The 14,161-nt window shown below is 33.2% G+C and overlaps 6 protein-coding genes across 6 annotated transcripts; 3 read left to right on the top strand and 3 right to left on the bottom strand.

Moving 5' to 3' along the window:
• Positions 1–9: 9 nt before the first annotated feature.
• On the top strand, positions 10–793 carry RO3G_12351 (uncharacterized protein; the record flags this gene model as incomplete). Its single annotated transcript, XM_067666935.1, has 3 exons — positions 10–21; positions 214–440; positions 493–793. 3 exons carry the CDS (start codon positions 10–12, stop codon positions 791–793), a joined length of 540 nt encoding a protein of 179 aa, XP_067523036.1.
• Positions 794–1,124: 331 nt separating this feature from the next.
• RO3G_12350 (uncharacterized protein) lies at positions 1,125–2,914 on the bottom strand (the record flags this gene model as incomplete). Its single annotated transcript, XM_067666934.1, has 7 exons — positions 1,125–1,339; positions 1,391–1,540; positions 1,590–1,672; positions 1,721–1,818; positions 1,870–2,043; positions 2,105–2,421; positions 2,476–2,914. The coding sequence occupies 7 exons, from the start codon at positions 2,912–2,914 to the stop codon at positions 1,125–1,127; spliced, it is 1,476 nt and encodes a 491-aa protein (XP_067523035.1).
• A 433-nt stretch (positions 2,915–3,347) lies between these two features.
• On the top strand, positions 3,348–5,465 carry RO3G_12349 (uncharacterized protein; the record flags this gene model as incomplete). Its single annotated transcript, XM_067666933.1, has 8 exons — positions 3,348–3,434; positions 3,490–4,134; positions 4,193–4,354; positions 4,414–4,525; positions 4,589–4,629; positions 4,689–5,054; positions 5,103–5,251; positions 5,438–5,465. The coding sequence occupies 8 exons, from the start codon at positions 3,348–3,350 to the stop codon at positions 5,463–5,465; spliced, it is 1,590 nt and encodes a 529-aa protein (XP_067523034.1).
• Positions 5,466–8,099: 2,634 nt separating this feature from the next.
• Positions 8,100–8,519, bottom strand: RO3G_12348 (uncharacterized protein; the record flags this gene model as incomplete). Its single annotated transcript, XM_067666932.1, has 3 exons — positions 8,100–8,155; positions 8,210–8,266; positions 8,321–8,519. The coding sequence occupies 3 exons, from the start codon at positions 8,517–8,519 to the stop codon at positions 8,100–8,102; spliced, it is 312 nt and encodes a 103-aa protein (XP_067523033.1).
• Positions 8,520–9,773: 1,254 nt separating this feature from the next.
• On the top strand, positions 9,774–13,509 carry RO3G_12347 (chitin synthase; the record flags this gene model as incomplete). The annotated part of the gene is made up of 10 exons (XM_067666931.1): positions 9,774–10,005; positions 10,057–10,289; positions 10,463–10,952; positions 11,008–11,645; positions 11,708–11,875; positions 11,934–12,041; positions 12,094–12,225; positions 12,279–12,399; positions 12,454–13,092; positions 13,142–13,509. 10 exons carry the CDS (start codon positions 9,774–9,776, stop codon positions 13,507–13,509), a joined length of 3,129 nt encoding a protein of 1,042 aa, XP_067523032.1.
• Positions 13,510–13,574: 65 nt separating this feature from the next.
• On the bottom strand, positions 13,575–14,037 carry RO3G_12346 (uncharacterized protein; the record flags this gene model as incomplete). Its single annotated transcript, XM_067666930.1, has 4 exons — positions 13,575–13,673; positions 13,727–13,755; positions 13,808–13,954; positions 14,016–14,037. The coding sequence occupies 4 exons, from the start codon at positions 14,035–14,037 to the stop codon at positions 13,575–13,577; spliced, it is 297 nt and encodes a 98-aa protein (XP_067523031.1).
• Between the last annotated feature and the right edge of the window lie 124 nt (positions 14,038–14,161).

Raw genomic sequence — 14,161 nt, 5'->3', positions numbered from 1 at the left:
TAGAGAAACATGTATTGGATGGTAGAGGATTCGTAGTTGTACGTGGTTTAAATCCTGACAAATATACAAGGGTGCAAAACATCATTGCTTATACCGGCGTTTCTGCTTGGGTTGGTAAACGCGGTCTTCAAGGACTTCATACAATTGGTACATTAGATTTATATTTTTTGCATGATTGTAATATTCATTTTCTGATTTATAGCTCATATTAAGGATCTTGTTCCAGAAAAGGGACTTGATGATATCGTTGCTCCTGCTTTTACAAATGATCATCAAGTATATCATACAGATTTGGGCGATATAATATCTCTTTATGCTCTTGGAGTAGCAGAAGAAGGAGGCAAGTCACGTATCGCTTCCAGCTGGACAGTTTATAATGAACTTGCAAAAACACGCCCTGATTTGATCCATACCTTGGCTAATGATTGGCCATTCCAAACGTAAGCTTTAGTTGTCAAAACTTTTTTTTTCTTTCTTTTTCTTATAGCTTAGCCATAGTGATTTGAACAAAGAAAAGGAACCTTATATCTTGCGTCCTCTGTTGTACTATGTTGATAACAAGCTCATCATTCAATATGCTCGTCGTAACTTTACAGGCTTTGGAAAGAATCCTAGAAGAGAAGACATTCCTCCGATTACTGAAGCACAAGCAGAAGCTTTGGATGCATTGCATTATACAGCTGAGAAATATAATTTGGGTATTGATTTCCAAAAAGGAGACATTCAATACATCAATAATTTATCTATTTTCCATGCTCGTGATGGTTATACAGATAGCCCTAAGAATACGTAAGTGTATATACTAATTATCAGGAATATTATATTAAGCTATATTTAATGATAGTCGTCATCTTCTTCGTCACTGGATTCATCCTGAAAGTGCTTGGAAACTTCCTCCCCAACTTGAATCCACTTGGAAGAGAGTCTATCATGATGAAAGGGAAGAAATCTTTCCATTAGAAGCAACATTCAGGCTTATTTAATATTTTGAAAAATACCAAATGTTGGATAAAGAAAGGAGCCACTTCCAAACTTTTTTTTTTATTTTTTATTTACAATAAAAGAATATTTTTTGCCGCATATAAAAAGTGTGTGTATGTGAGGGTATAAACAATTAATCAAAGTTAATCAAAATGTAAGAAAGGGTGGTTTAAAGCATCTTGAGCTGTGATTCTTGTGACGGGATCAAGTTGGAGACAGCTTTCTAATAAATTCATGGCATTTCTAATATCTTTTTCAGGCCACTCTTTCAATTTGTCACCATTATAATAAGCGCATAATTTCTTTAATGATATCTTTTGTTTTGGTAAACCAGGAATGTTTGTGTGAATAACACGATCTATAGAAAGGAGAGTGTAAATAAATAACGATAAAAAGAAAAGAAACATACTGTATTTTAATGCCATTTTTTGTAATTCTTGAATTCCAAATATGTTTGCAATTTCAACAATGGAGTCAGCTTCATCGTAACCAACAAAAAAAGGAAACACCTTTGTAAGCAAAGAAAGAAAGATAATGCCTGCAGACCAAATATCAACAGCTACAAAAGATATTTAATGACATTATAATTAACAAAAGCTATATTTTACCTGTAGTTTGATGAACCACTCGAAGTAATACTTCAGGGGCACGATAGCCGCGAGTACCCGCTCTGTTAGCTCTGACTTGTTTTCTATATACTAATTAGTTGTTGCGTTACTCTATAGAAATTGGTATTCACCTTGGGTCTTTGGTATCAAATCCCTTAACTGGTTCTATTAAGGGCACATCGTCAATCGCCACAGGCTTTTCTTCATAATGCTTAGTCTCTTCTTCTCTCTAAATAAGTAATTAGTATATAAAATGGGAATAACTAAGGTTAATGTATACCTGAGCTAATCCAAAGTCGATAAGGTAACCAACTCTCTTTCTGGCATTGTAAAGAAAATTATTTGGTTTAACATCTTTATGAATAATTTTAAGTTGATGTAATTGAGATAGGGCAGTGAACAAGGATTTTAAGTAAGATTTTATATCGAGTAATGACATTGTGTTATAAAGATCCTATATAGAGTAATATCATTAATATTGCTATTATTATTTTATTGTAATTATTGTGTCTTACATTAAAGTCATCATTTTGGATATAGGGCATAACAACAAAAGTATCATCACCGTCTCTAAAAGCAGTAATTAAAGGTGAAATGCATGAAGTTCCTTTGAGTTCTTGTAAAATATGGATTTCGTTGGATATACGTTGTGGACTGCTAGTGCTGTAAACTCTCTTTAGTGCCACAAATTCGCTCAGATTTTTCATATCATTTAAGTGCTGAGCTTTATCTTCACCAGTATAAGGCTTTGATAACATCTTTGATAACCATTCTTCATTATCGTACAAATCACGTCTTATATCAAGTGCTTTATAAACTGTACTAAACGTACCTACATGTAATAATAACTTTTAGTAATAGCTTACTCATATTTATTGTACTTTACCCCTGCCAATCTTTTCCATTATGTCGTAATATTCACATAAAAAAGGCAAGTTTTTTTTTAACTCTTCTATTTCTTGCTTTTCAAGTTCACGTCTTGTCTTTTCATCTACTACTTGTTTCTTTGATTCGCTCTCTTGTATTTGTTGTTGCTGTTTTTCAACAAGAGGGCTTTCTTCTACTTCTTTTCCTTCTTTTTTATTTTCTTTATTATTAAACGTGTCTGTTAACCCAAGAGTAGCGTTTGGATTTTTCGTTGTTTCGCTCAATATAGTGGTACTTGAACGTTTTGAAGGAGGCAATAATTGTTCATCACTGTTTTTTCTTTTAAGCTTCATGATGGGTGAATTGACAAGATTAGTTCTTGTGCGTAAAACAGATGGTCTTGTTGATGTAGTAGTAGAAGAAGGAGAATTCTCATTTGTTGCTGTAGAAAAAACCATTATTGAACGAAACACAAAAAAAAAAGCGCAAAAAAAAAAAAAATTGGTTACTTGGTGCAATTTAGAGCGTCACACGTACAGATTTTTTTACGCGTTTTTTTTTTCCAGTTTTTTTTTTGTTTTCAGAAAATTAAAGTCAGATCCAACAGACTAAAGCCAGCTTTGATTTATTATTCTTTTTGGTATAGAATAACAATAAAAAACGGCAATTTTATATTTCTTTATATGTGAATGTCATCCTATCATCAGTTCAAGTAGCTTTATTATTTATAATAAAAAATATCTTTTTTTTTTTTGCTTGTATTAGTTTGGTATCCATGCATCTAAAAGATAAATATATATTCCCCGCTCTAACGACAGACACTGGTTGAATTGGTAGATAAAATATGACTCACTTACCAACATAAACTTTTTTCCTTCTTCTTTACTCACTATGAAGATTATTGATAAAATAAAACAAGCACAAGAAAAGAAGACGATAAACTATTCTTTTGAATATTTCCCTCCCAAAACAGAGCTAGTAAATAATAATACAGTTTTAAAGAAAAAGTAGTTTACCGTTTGTATCTTATTAGGGTTATGCTAATCTGATAGATCGTATCGGTCGAATGTCACAACTTCAGCCAGAATTTATTTCTTGCACTTGGGGAGCAGGTGGTTCAACTCATGAACGTACACTTGAACTTTGTTCAACAGCTCAGTCTGTCCACGGTCTTGATACACTCATGCATTTGACTTGCACCAATATGGAAAAGGACAAGATCGATGTAGCTCTAAAGGAGGCTAAAACGAATGGTATTCAAAACATCCTCGCCCTTCGTGGTGATCCACCTCGAGGTGCAGAATACTGGACACCGGTCGACAATCAATTTACGCATGCGATTGATTTAGTAAAATACATTCGTCAGACTTATGGTAATCATTTCTCGATTGGTGTTGCTGGTTATCCCGAAGGACATATCGATTGCCCAAGTCAAGAGCAAGATTTAAAGTATTTAAAAGAAAAAGTGGATGCGGGTGCAGACTTTATTGTGACCCAATTCTTTTATGATGTAGACGCATTTAAGAATTGGATCAAGAGATGCCGTGAGATCGGTATTCAAGTGCCTATTGTACCTGGTATTATGCCTATTCCTACCTATCAAACATTCCGTCGTATGATTCATTTATGTAATGTCAAAGTACCAACACATTTGATGAATGACTTGGATGCTATCAAGGTAAACAAGATACTTGTATATAAATACGGATCATAAGTTTATATATGTCTATATATAGGGTGATGATCAAAAAGTAAAGGATTATGGTGTCCAATTGGCTGTAAAGATGATCAAACAGTTACATAAGGAAGCAAACGTTTGTAATTTCCATATCTCCACCTTAAACTTGGAAAGGTCAACACGTTTAATATTAGAACAATTGGAGTTAGCCCATCCTCAGGTAAATGCAATCATCATCATAATAATAATCAATAAATCTAATAATATGGATAAAATTAGGAACATGCTCAAGTAAATAAACTTTCACCTTGGGCACCTATTCATGATCCTGCTAAGGCTGAATTATGGGATGAATTTCCAAACGGTCGTTACGGTGATTATAGATCTCCAGGTATTATTAATATACATGCAATTATATACTGTCGTATAATATTAATCTCTTGCTGTTATTAAGCTTATGGTGAAACTACATATGGTGCAAATCAAATATTGCCTGTCAGTGATGATAATATTTATAATTATAGTGGCTTCAACTAAATATATTTTGCATATAGACTTCACAAGCCATTTCAAAATGGGGAGAACCTAAAAGTGAAGAAGACATTAATGAATTATTTAGAAAGTACATCCAAGGTGAGCTTGATTCATTACCATGGTGCGAAGAAAACCTTCAGACAGAGACAGATAGTATACGCCAACAACTATTGAGTTTAATCAAACAAGGTTACCTAACAGTTAGTTCACAACCTGCTGTAAATGGAGCAGCGAGTGATGATCCAGTTTACGGATGGGGACCTAAGGGCGGTTATGTTTATCAAAAGGCATTCATTGAATTTTTTATTTCGGATAAAATCGTGAAAGATTTAATAACACGTTTTTCAAAAGAAGATGCAATCACTTACTACATCACTAACAGAAAGGTAGCTTGAATTGCATTTATTGCTTTCTAATACTTATATCCTATGTAGGGTGATTTCTTAACCAACGTAAGTGATCCAGATGCACAGAATGCTGTTACTTGGGGTGTGTTCCCTGGCAAAGAAATTATTCAACCTACTATTATTGAAAAAGCAAGTTTTGAAAGTTGGAAGGTAAAAATTCAAAAATACTTTTATGAGTAAAATATTAAGCAAATCAACAACAGGAAGAAGCGTTTGGTCTGTGGAAAGAATGGGAAGAACAGTATCCGCCAAACAGCTCAAGTCAAAAATTATTAAAAGAAATAGGAGACAGTTACTGGCTTGTGAACATTGTTCATCATGATTTCCAAAAACCTGATTTACTTTTTAAAATATTGTTATAGAATAGATACATCTTCCTCTTTATTTTGAATAAAGTTGTATGAAGATTGAAAGTCAAACGTGTCTTTTTTTGTCGAATAAATTAATGAGGTGTAAAAATGCTTTAGAATTCCTGTGATTCAGTTTTGGCACAGTTGAAGCAGTATCCCAGATGGGCCGACAACACAAGTTGGTATAACAAGAAAGATATGCAAGCTAGTTGCCAGTCTACTAAAAAAAAAACTCTCTTATTAATTGTTGTAAATAAATAATATCAAGCCTCACTGCTGTACGATGTTTATGAAACGAAAATAATACAACCGTCTTTTTTTATAATTTCCTAAAATCATAGTATTACCGTGTTAAATTGAAAAATTTACACCTGATTGATTAGGATGATTACAAAAGCCAAATAACCAATTTATTCTTTAAATACCAGAGAATATGCATCAACTATTCCCTACAACTCACTTTCTTTATGCTCATTAATTTGAAGTAATAAGAAAAAGACATTACAATAACCATTTATTATTATCACTGTGTAAAAAGTAAACTATTTTTTATAATTAAAGTAGAATTCCTTCTCTATACATTGAAAAGACGCGTTTAGCAACGATTGAAACCAAAGGGACCGTGAGCAGGATAAATAGAAAAAACCACATTAGTTTATAATGTTAAATGAAGCCATATAAGAATAGAAAGAATTAATGTCATATATTCTTAATGTTGATTATAAGACCAAGTTGATAGTACGCAAGAAATTTGAAGAGGTCAAAAAGAGAAATATGCCTGAAACACAAAAAAGCAGCAAAAATATTTGCTTGAGAAGAAAGATTCTTGATAAAAGGCCATAAGAGCAAAGTTTAGAGTTGAAAAGAGAAAGTATTTAGGTCATCAGCTTAAGAGAAGAGTGGTTACTTGATGCAGAAAGAAAAAAGGTTTGGAAAGAATGAGAAAAAAAATACTCTAAAAACATTTATCTTTTTTGAAAATGATTTTTATTCTCTAAAATTAAGTATTTAAAAGATTTTTTTTTTTCATATCTTTATATTAAAGCGAACAAAGTAGTACTTTTATCTTTTGTTTGTACACCCATTTTCTGCATAAATTTTACATGTATTTAAAGACCTACTATGTCACATTTAATTTAAAATACTGAAAATATACATAAGCAGACATTTGGATTTAGTTTTTCTTTGTTTAAATTATATCCCATACACAAAAATTTTCAATTAAAAAAGTGAAAGACCTGATTTATATAATAATAATAATAATAATAATAAGGATGTGTCTTACCGTTTCGGATCAGATAAACGATCAATTTAATATACAATTTTGACTTTTTATTTAAATATTTGAACTTTTTGAGGCAAGCTTACCTGTTTTATGTTGATGTTTACAATTGCTAAAGAATAGAAAGGTTAAAGTTCAGTTTTATACAAGCGTTTTGGAGTAGAAATGCTATGCACTAATTTTAAAAGATAAAAAGAAGACATCTGATAATCTTTCGTGGTTCAGGAAAGCCAATTTTGATTTATTATAATATGAAACTAAGCATTATATATATATTTTAAAAAAATTGTATTGGATTGACACCTTAACATGAAATAGATGATAAAGATCAGACAATGCCTACCAAATTTTCTAAATTAAAGAAAAAAATAGATTTGAGCAAGACCAATTTGATGAAAACAATAGCAGAAAATGTAACATCTAAAAAAGAAAAGAACGTAGTAAAGGTACATTAGATGCTTCTAATAATAACAACCATTGCAACCAAGATTTGTGTCTTTAAAAATATATTTGATTCGTTTAATGTGTTCAACTTTCTTCCTATTTTTATATTTATTCTGAGGCAGAAATCTGGATGATAGTACCTACTTTAATGACGTCTTTTATTCTATATATTAAGATGGTGTTAATTGAATTGAGTACCTAAAAAAAAAAAGAATTTCATGTCTTGAAAAATCAAGCTTATCATCAAGCAGGAACTCACAACTCTATTAACAAATAGTCATAAAGGCTTTGATCCTGTTTGTTTTATATAAGGATATCCACAAGACAGTTCAATTCAAAACAATCTTGCTAGATCATTAGATGTTTATGAATTTGAGTCACATTAATGATCTCAAAAAAACTCCAAGAGAAAATATATCAGTTTGTAATCTTTTAAGCCAAAAGTATACTCTTCCACCTCAGAAGACACATGATAGCAAAATTAATTGGCTGTTTCTATATGAAATTTGAACAAAGAAAATTACTGCCCCGTGTTTTGTACTACTTTGCCTAGGGCCAAGTATCATGATATAAGCAAGCAGAAATCAGCATAAAGTTGAAGGCAAGGGTATTATTTTAATTATTTCGAATTTAAAGCAAGGTAATCTTTCCATAGAATACACAGGATGCTTTGCTACAAATATACTTAAAGATACATTAGTTTTGTGTATGCTATCAAAAGTTATAATATTTTATATAATAGCAAGTTGAATAACTACAGCCTTTCTCTTACTGAATTGATGCATTACTTTATTATATGCAAAAGTTGAATTTATGCCAGTACACTGATTTTGATATAGCCTCGGATGCGACTTTTTGAATAAATTTAATATTCATAATAAGGGGTTCTATACTGTACATGCAAGTTGATCAAACCATTGTCGTCAGAGATTTTTCCATGCACGCATTTTAATGATTTTGGACATTGGGCATCCAAGATGACTCTGGTATTGATTTTGCCCATTCTAATGCTTATTGTTATCATGCAGTGAATAAAAATGAAAAAGTAGCTTTCTTACCTGGAACATTAGATATTTCAATTTTACTCATTATAGCCTTAATTAAATCAGAAGTTTCTATTTTGTATATTTAAATCTTAATCTCCTCACTTTCTTTTCTATTAATTTTACCTGCATCTATCTTTTGTGAAGAATCTAATCGAATATTGAGTGGTCCCTGAGTTTCTTCTTCTTCCTCATTGTCTGATTCAAGTGGTTCCCAACCATCCTCTTCATCTTGTGGTAATTGCTGATATCCAAAGAATGAATCATTATCTTCATCTTCAATATGAACAACTAATGTACAATTAGCAGGTAAATTAAATTGCATTTCTATGCTATATTACCTTCTTCAAGTTGCCTGGCAAATTCCTCTACAACATCTTCTTCTATTAAATCTAATCTCTCTTGTTATTGGCACTATTTTTTAAAACAAAAACGAAACAAAAAATACTAACCTTTATTTAATAATTCTTGCTTCATTATAAAATATAAAGAGAAAAAGAAAGGAAAGTTCTGAGTCTTAATCTTTGAATAAGAAAGACAGAATGGTAATGAAATATCAGTGGTTTTTCATTATTTCTTCTTTTTTCACCGGTAATCTATCCTGATGGATACCATAAAGCTTATGAAGCATTTAAAATATAAGCTTTCGAATAAAACTTTTTCATTTCTTTATTTATTGCATTTTTTTTTTTCTTAAGCCGGTTTATGGGTAAAAAAGCGATTCGGGCTTAATAAATCTAAAGATAACAGAAAGAATAAAAAATAAGCTTTAATATTGAGTGGATACCTACCCACATTCTATTTTTATACGCTTGGGCATCTCTGTGTATTAAGTGTATCACTAGCTTTACACAAAAAATATTATTATTGTTGCAAAAAAAAAAAGTAAGATTAATAAAGTTTCTTTTTGGCCAAGCAAAAAGTGACGTTATCAGTCTTAAATTGGTCCTTTTGACTTATATTTCCCGCTTTAACTGCCATACGAATATGCGTAATCAACCATCCGATATTAAAGCTCAAGAAAGGGGTCTAAATACACACATATGAAATGAGAAGGGATTAATACGAAAAAAAAAAACAATAAGCAGAAAAAAGGAGCCCGATCAACAAAGATGTCGTTATTTACTATTGGATGAGTCTCGAACTTACATCTTTAGGCGCGGTTATTAAAAAATGTGATATTTTTAAAATCTATTTCCGTTTTATATAAAAGCATCTTATCCCTTCAAACCAAAATGATTGCTTGTTCTCTTTGTGCTTCAAAAAAAAAAATAAGAATTATGAAAAGAACTGTTGGTGTATAAAAAACAATTGGCAAACAATCTAAAGTTACACAAGACCCATATTAAGGGGAAGCTAACCACAAACTTTTAAGTCAAAAAAAAAAAGCCTTCTTCAAAAGAAGGAAAGGACTGAAAATAAAAAAAAAAAAAAACAATTTTTTTAAATTATTTATAGACATATTTTTTTTTTTTGCCTTTTCCCCTTTCTTTTTTTCTTCTTTCCTTCTTTTTTAATTTATTTGTACATAAAAAAAATAATATTTTTTATGTCAAATAATCATCGGCCTAATAGTAACATGTATCGAGGTTCGCCTGATCCTCGGTTATCGCAGTACAACCAACAACCAATGAGACAAAACGGGGTTAGATCAAGTTATCAAAGACAGCCACAACAATATAATATGGACCCTTTATCTCGTCCTCACAGACAACCACAACAATCACAACAACCAAGGCCAGGCAGACCGGTGAGACCTCCTTCAAGTCATCATTATCCACAACATCAGCAGCAGATGATGATGTCTCAAGGTAACTATCGTCGTGTAGACATGAATCGATCTCGATCTCTTTCTCGTCCAGAGAGACAAAGACCTAAACAGGGCCTTATTCGTTCTCCATCACAACAGCAACGAATGATGCAGCAGCAGCAGCAGCAGCAGCAACGGATGATGAGACAGCGTCCATCTAATCAACCGATGCCAAATAGATTACAAAATCAACTTCAACAACAAAAATTTCAACAACAACAAGAGGCTGGTCTTTTAGATGATTTACCAAAAGGAAAAGAAGAGATACCCCAAGAAGAAGAAAAGGTAAAGGTATTGACTAGCTGGTGGGCTTGGTGTGCTTATTTGATGACTTGTTGTATTCCAAATTGGTTTTTGCGTGTCTGTTTAAGAAAAAAGAACCCGATGGTTCAACAAGCTTGGAGAGAAAAGGTACAGAAATACGAAATATGAATATGAACTGAATTGGATTTGTATAGCTTTCGTTATGTTATATTATTTTATTACTTTGTGGTGCACTGGCATTCATTACTTATGGTTTAACAAAAGTGTTGTGTCCAACAAGCTCAAGTTCAACTACATCTTATTCGATGGAAGTGGATGGTCAACGTGTCCCAGTTTATAATGAAAATCCCCGTGTGTTTGGTCAAATCTATCCAATGGATGTCCTTCAATCTTTTTTTGCTACCAAAGGACTTAACCTCACCAACGATTATCAGAATACAGAAATCGGAGCCATCTTTAATGGTGACACCACAGGTGCTTGCAATTCGTTTCCAGACACACTGGGTTCTTGTTATTTAGCGGATCCTTATGGTGGTGGTATGACGCCTCCCAACAATACTTGCTTATCACTTGCCGAATTACAAGCTTATTATAGCTCAAGCTCCGGTGAAACTGGATTTGATTGGGTGGATTTAGACAAAAATACACTGAGTGGGAAATCCTTGGTCTTGTTAGGCGACACAGGTAAAAATAAGCAAGAGTATATGTCATGTTTTTTCTAAAACTTTTATTCTTTTAGTATTGAATTTAACATCCTATCTCGAATCCTCCACATTATACTTTGGCGAAGAAGTCGACACAGCCATTCGCCAAAATTTAGCTACCGATGTATCCTATGCTTTAATGAACGCCAAGGAAGGAAGAGAGGCTCGACGATGTCTAATGGCGAGATATAAGGTAGGCATCATGGAATCTGAAACAGGCGGCTGTATAGCAGAAAAGATCATTATGGACCTCATGTTGGGTGTTATCATTGCCATGATTGTCGTCCGTTATTCCATGGCTCTTCTCTTCCAGTGGTTCATCTCTCGTCGTTTGATCAAGCCCGGGGGTCGTTCAAACTGGTTAGCATGGCGTTCTATCAAAGGAGGCAACGACGATCCAGCCAATCATATGCCAGGACCTTACAATAATTATGGACCAATGCAAGTACCGCAATCGACTGCCTCTTTCAGTAGTTCTTCCGGGTCTTCCTTCCGAGCAACGCCTGCATTGAGCGAAAGTAGTTCTGCTGTTGGTCTTGGTGGTGCACGTTCAGATATTGTCACCACTGAGTTATATACAGTGATGCTTGTTACTTGTTATTCAGAAGGTGAAGAAGGTCTTCGAATTACGATGGATAGTTTGGCAGAGACAACATTCTCAAATAAACATAAGGTAAGAGACGACGTAAAGTTTATATTAAGCTTAATTAACGTTTTTATTTTTCTTCTTCTTAGATTTTCTTTGTTATTGCAGATGGTATGATTACCGGTGCAGGAGAAACAAAATCAACACCTGATATTGTTGTTGGCATCATGGACCTTGATCCTACCATGGCTAACCCTAAGCCTTCTTCTTATCTCGCTATTGCTGATGGTGAAAAACAATTGAACAAGGCTAAGGTGGTAAGTGTTATTCTGTATGAATGCGTCTGCATGCATTTCGTTGATAAATGTTGTATAGTATGCTGGTCATTATAAAGGTGTTCCTTGCGTAACAATTGTAAAGTGTGGTACTGAGGAAGAAGCAGATGCTCCTAAAGCAGGTAATCGTGGTAAACGTGATTCTCAGGTAATGTGTGAAATAAAAAAAAAAGAAGAAAGGGGCTAACGGATTCCTATAGCTCATTTTGATGAGTTTCTTTCAAAGAGTCTTGTTTAACGATCGATTATCGGAATTGGATTATGAAATCTTTTGGAAGATGACTTGGCTAATGAAAGGCGTTACACCCGATAAATTTGAATTAGTTCTGATGGTAAAAATAGATTCTTTTTTTTTAATGCCAAAAAAGAACTAATGTATTTTTAGGTGGATGCCGATACAAAGGTATTACCTGATGCATTAACTTACATGGTAGCTGCTATGGCAAATGATATTACTATTATGGGTTTATGTGGTGAAACAAGAATTGCAAATAAACGAGTATCATGTAAGTACAATCGATAAAGAGAGAAAAAGAAAGGGAACTGAACATGGTCTATAGTTACCTCGGCTATTCAAGTATTTGAATATTATATCTCTCATCACTATGCTAAAGCATTTGAATCTCTTTTTGGTATCGTGACTTGTTTACCAGGTTGTTTCAGTATGTATCGTATCAAATCACCCAAGAATGGTGCCTGGGTCCCCATCTTGGCCAACCCAGATATTATCCTTGAATACAACCAAAATGTCGTTACTACTTTGCATGAAAAGAACTTGCTTCTCTTGGGTGAAGATCGTTTCCTGTCTACTCTCATGTTACGTACCTTCCCCAAGCGACAGATGATGTTTGTACCTCAAGCACGCTGTAAGACTATTGTTCCTGACGAATTTAAGGTTCTCTTGTCTCAACGTCGTCGATGGATCAATTCTACTGTACATAACCTAATGGAATTGGTCCTTGTATCTGATCTCTGTGGTATTGCCTGTCTTTCTATGCAATTCTCTGTCTTTGTGGATTTGATCGGTACCTTAGTTTTACCTGCCGCTATTGTGATGTCAATTTATTTGATCATCGATACTGCTATCTCTACTAATCCTCAATGGCAATCATTGGCTTTGCTGATTGCCATTTTGGGCTTACCTGCTGTCTTGATTGCTATCACTACCTTTAAATTTGTTTATTGTTTGTGGATGATTAGTAAGTATAATACAAAAGTAAGCAACCAAAATATTTACTTGCCATGTAGTTTATATCATTGCTTTACCCATCTGGAATTTAATTTTACCCGTTTATTCATTCTGGCACTTTGATGATTTCTCTTGGGGTGCTACTCGTATGGTCGAGGGTGAAAAGAAGGACAAGGGACATGGTGATGGTGAAGGTAAATTTGATTCTTCTCGTTTGGTGATGAAGAAATGGGAAGATTGGGAATCAGAAAGAACAGGTCAAAAGTTCAATAAAAAGATGACATTGAAGACACCTATGGATTCTTCTGCTGCCTTTGATGGTAAAAGCTCCGTATCCTCTGCAACAGCTTCACCTTTTGGTACTATATTTAATGATAGAAAGATGTTTGGTTCTTCACCCGCATCATCCACAGTCAATGGATTTTAAAGTAAATAATAATATAGTGTATAAATAATAATAAAAAAAAAGATTTTTTTTTCTTTGCTTTATTTTTATGCCTCATAATCGATGGCAAGAACATCAGCAAACAAAGGCTTATATTTACGAATAAACTCCAAATGAGCAGAATGGTCAAGATAGATAGAAAGATCCTATGTAATTTGGATTAAAGACTCGTTGTTACTATTAATATTATTATTATTACTTCCTTAGTCTTCAACTCAATAACCCAAGCTATAAAAAGATTATGTTGGTTCAATGTTATCTTTTTTAATTCATTATCTACCGTATTCATAGCCTTTTGATCTATCAGTAAAGTTCTTTCCAGCTGAAGCAGAAATAATTTGAGGAATATCGTTCTTCAAGTCACATACGTCTCTTAACGCTTCCTGACGAATTTCATCGCTTACTTCAGGTTTGAATTTTACAGTAACTATTTCAAAACATACACATTTTAATCATTTTGAGTTTCAAACCATGTTTTCTTCTTTTACCAACATGAACAATCTTGGACATGATTAACAAAAGGAAAGAAAAGACTTGTAACAAATCGTGCCTGTCGTGCACTTTTTTGACTCACCCCCTTTTTTTAAATTACCGACATATCTGCAAGACATTAATCCTTGGAGATAAAAACTTT

Source organism: Rhizopus delemar, genomic scaffold (genome assembly GCF_000149305.1).
Source record: "Rhizopus delemar RA 99-880 supercont3.10 genomic scaffold, whole genome shotgun sequence".
Taxonomy (NCBI): Eukaryota; Fungi; Mucoromycota; class Mucoromycetes; order Mucorales; family Rhizopodaceae; genus Rhizopus; species Rhizopus delemar.
The sequence above is the reverse complement of the archived record's forward strand: the minus strand, read 5'-3'. Positions and strand labels throughout refer to the sequence as shown.